This window comes from Azolla caroliniana, unplaced genomic scaffold (assembly GCF_043228905.1).
Source record: "Azolla caroliniana isolate FFs.n. ecotype wild unplaced genomic scaffold, voAzoCaro1.0.p SCAF_10, whole genome shotgun sequence".
In the NCBI taxonomy this organism is placed as follows: domain Eukaryota; kingdom Viridiplantae; phylum Streptophyta; class Polypodiopsida; order Salviniales; family Salviniaceae; genus Azolla; species Azolla caroliniana.
This window is the reverse complement of record NW_028230445.1, coordinates 14,625,533-14,628,472: the sequence shown is the minus strand read 5'-3', so window position 1 is coordinate 14,628,472 and position 2,940 is coordinate 14,625,533. Positions and strand designations below refer to the sequence as shown.

At 37.0% G+C, this 2,940-nt stretch overlaps 1 protein-coding gene across 3 annotated transcripts; it reads right to left on the bottom strand.

Moving 5' to 3' along the window:
* Positions 1–236: 236 nt before the first annotated feature.
* LOC147859135 (pentatricopeptide repeat-containing protein At1g06140, mitochondrial-like) lies at positions 237–2,685 on the bottom strand. 3 transcript variants are annotated; one of them, XM_087326362.1, is made up of 3 exons: positions 2,256–2,389; positions 1,929–2,061; positions 237–1,812 (listed from the first exon to the last, which is right to left on the bottom strand). In XM_087326362.1, the coding sequence occupies exons 2-3, from the start codon at positions 1,933–1,935 to the stop codon at positions 284–286; spliced, it is 1,536 nt and encodes a 511-aa protein (XP_087182488.1). In that variant the 5' UTR covers positions 1,936–2,061; positions 2,256–2,389; the 3' UTR covers positions 237–283. The 3 variants fall into 3 exon arrangements, with proteins under 3 accessions (XP_087182488.1, XP_087182486.1, XP_087182487.1); XM_087326360.1 differs by having other exon boundaries at positions 237–2,061; positions 2,218–2,685; XM_087326361.1 differs by having other exon boundaries at positions 237–2,061.
* Positions 2,686–2,940: the final 255 nt, after the last annotated feature.

Here is a 2,940-nt window from a genome sequence, read left to right as displayed (position 1 = left end):
AGAATATATCATATCCAACATCTTTGTGTTAAGCAGCTTCATTGAAAAGTCTCTCACTCAGCTCAACGTAGTACATATAGCATACGAGAGGAACACAGTAAAATAAATACTCATTCTACAGCATCCAGTGTAAAAGTTAAAATTGAAAATGATGATGCATCTCAAAAAACGGAACAAACAATTACTCTCCATTTACATGTGCTTTCCAGGGCTAACAGTAATACAAATGCTATACATAAATATAAATATACACATCTCACAATTTAGACTTCACCTATTGAGCTCATAAATGTGCATCGGCAAATATATTTGACATAGTTACATAACCAGAGGAAATGTCAGGACTCAACTGGACAACTTTTTCATAGCATTGTTTCCCAAGCTCCAAGTTACCATATGTTCTACATGCAGTTAATAAGGATGTCCATGCCATAGTATCAGATAATGAAGACATACTATCTTGAAGGAGCTTTTTTGCTTCATTCAACATTCCCACCCTGCTAAGTAGATCGATCATACAATTAGTGTGTTCATAACTTGGTAAAATTCCATGATCTAATTTCATAGAAATAAAGTAACCATAACCTTCCTTTACTTCACCCGAATGACTACAGGCCGAAAGTATACTGCTATATATTACACCATTTGGAGATATTCCTTCACATTGCATTGCTCCGAGAAGTTGCTTCACCATCTCGTGCCTACCTTGTTGAGCATATCCAGCAATCATTGCACCCCATGATACTATATCTCGCTCTTTCAATTCATTAAACACTACATATGCCTCTTCAAGATTGCCACATTTAGCATACATGTCAATCATAGCATTCCCAAGGATCACATCTACATTAACTTTGTTAGTCTTAATCAAAGCATGAATTGTTTTCCCATGAAATAATGCCCCCATTCTTCCACAAGCTTTCAGAACACATAATAAACGAACTTTATCAGGATTCTTTTCACCATCATTTAGCATCTTTTGGAAAAGATCCAATGCTAGACACTCTTGGCCATGTTGGTTGTATCCAGAGAGCATTGCACCCCAAGCCACTTCATTTTTTTGAGGTAACTTATCAAACACTTTACGTGCTTCTTCCAAACAACCACATTTAGAATAGACATCGATAAGCGAGCCTCCAACTGCTATATCACATTCAAGATTAGCTCTAATAATAGAACAATGAATCCACTTTGCTTCAACTAGAGATCTTGCAAGGCCACATGCTTTCAAGACACATGTAAAGACATAAATATCTGGTACAATATCAAATTCTTCCATTTTTTCAAACAATTGAAATGCTAACAGATCTTCTTCATGCTGCAAATATCCAGAAAGCATTACAGAAAATAAGACGACGTTTTTAAAAGGCGAATTGTCAAAGATCCTACGAGCTTTTGTCAGGTTTCCAAATTTCACATACATGTCAATGAGGGAACTTCTAATAGGTAACTCCAAGTCTAAACCACTTGCCAATATTTGGTTATGTATTGCTTCACCTTGATCTATTACACCAACATTGACACATGCCTTCAAGACAGAGAGATAAATAACCCTATTTGGCTTGATATTGTTTTTTTGCATTTCTCGAAATAGTTGAAGTGCTACTGAGCCATAATCTAAATGAGCATATCCAGTAATCATTGCACCCCAAGACACAATATTCCGATCAGGTAAAATATCAAATACATTTTGTGCTTCTTTGATGCTTCCACATTTTGCATACATATCAACCAAAGTATTTCCAACAGCAAGATCTGATTCGATACCATTTCGGATAACTAAATCATGAATGAATCGACCTTCTTCTAGACCTGATAAAACACCACAAGCTGAAATCATACAAAAGAATATAACTCGATTCGGCATTATTTTCTCATTATTTTGCATCAAATGAAAAAGCTCAAATGCTTGAATTATACAGCCATACCGAGCATACCCCAATATCATCGCTCCATAAGTTACAACATTTCGATTCTTCATTCGTTCAAACACATTGTATGCATCTCTCAACATACCACATCTAGCGTACTGGCTAACCAAAGAAGTGGCAACAACTACATCTGAAAAAAGTCCATATTCAATGGCATGATGATGGATAATCATACCACAAGTGACAACATTTAAGGAGCAACATTTCATGATGCAAGACAGTATGTAATTATTAGGAATAACATCATTCTTTATCATGTTTTGATATAGCATTAAGCTTACATGACCTTCGTTATGTGCAATATGAGCAGAGATGATAGCATACCATGTATATACGGAAGGTTTGAAGCTTTCACAAAATATTAGATTTGCTTCTAGTAAGGTTCCATGGAATGCATAGAGACGCAGAAGATAGTCTTCTAAAACTCCAGACGACCAAATGTTCTGAAGAAGAAAGAGACAATGCATCTTCCTTCCCGTGGATATGTCTTCTTTCTGTGCACATTCTTGTAGAGAATGTAGGAATATCTTCCTCTGGAGTTCTCGATGCATATTCTCTGCTCAAACAAAGCGAAGTCATGATTTCGGAGGTCAAATACAGAAAATGGACATGGGGCGAGTCGATAATTTCCCTTTATTCAGACGTTGACCCTCGAAAGATGAGCTCTCTTTAAACCCTAAAAAGGATATCTCTGAAATAAAACCCTAACCGTAAACAAGATAAATGCAGATAAAATCCGAAACCCTAGAAATGATGTCTCTGGTGAATACGAGCCCTGAAAACAGCTCTCTTTACATGAACATGAATCCTACTACGCAGGAGTTGGCAACGGCTCGGCGGCTCAGGTTTGGAAACTTCCAAACCGATTAAAGCTTAACCGGTTTGGCCTTCCGAGACTGAACTCTTGTCGATTCCTATGTCGATTCCTAATCCTATGGTATCCGAAGTCTCAGACCCACTAGAAGCAAAGATGTGATATTTCTGAGATCCCTCTCTTTCACGGGAACAT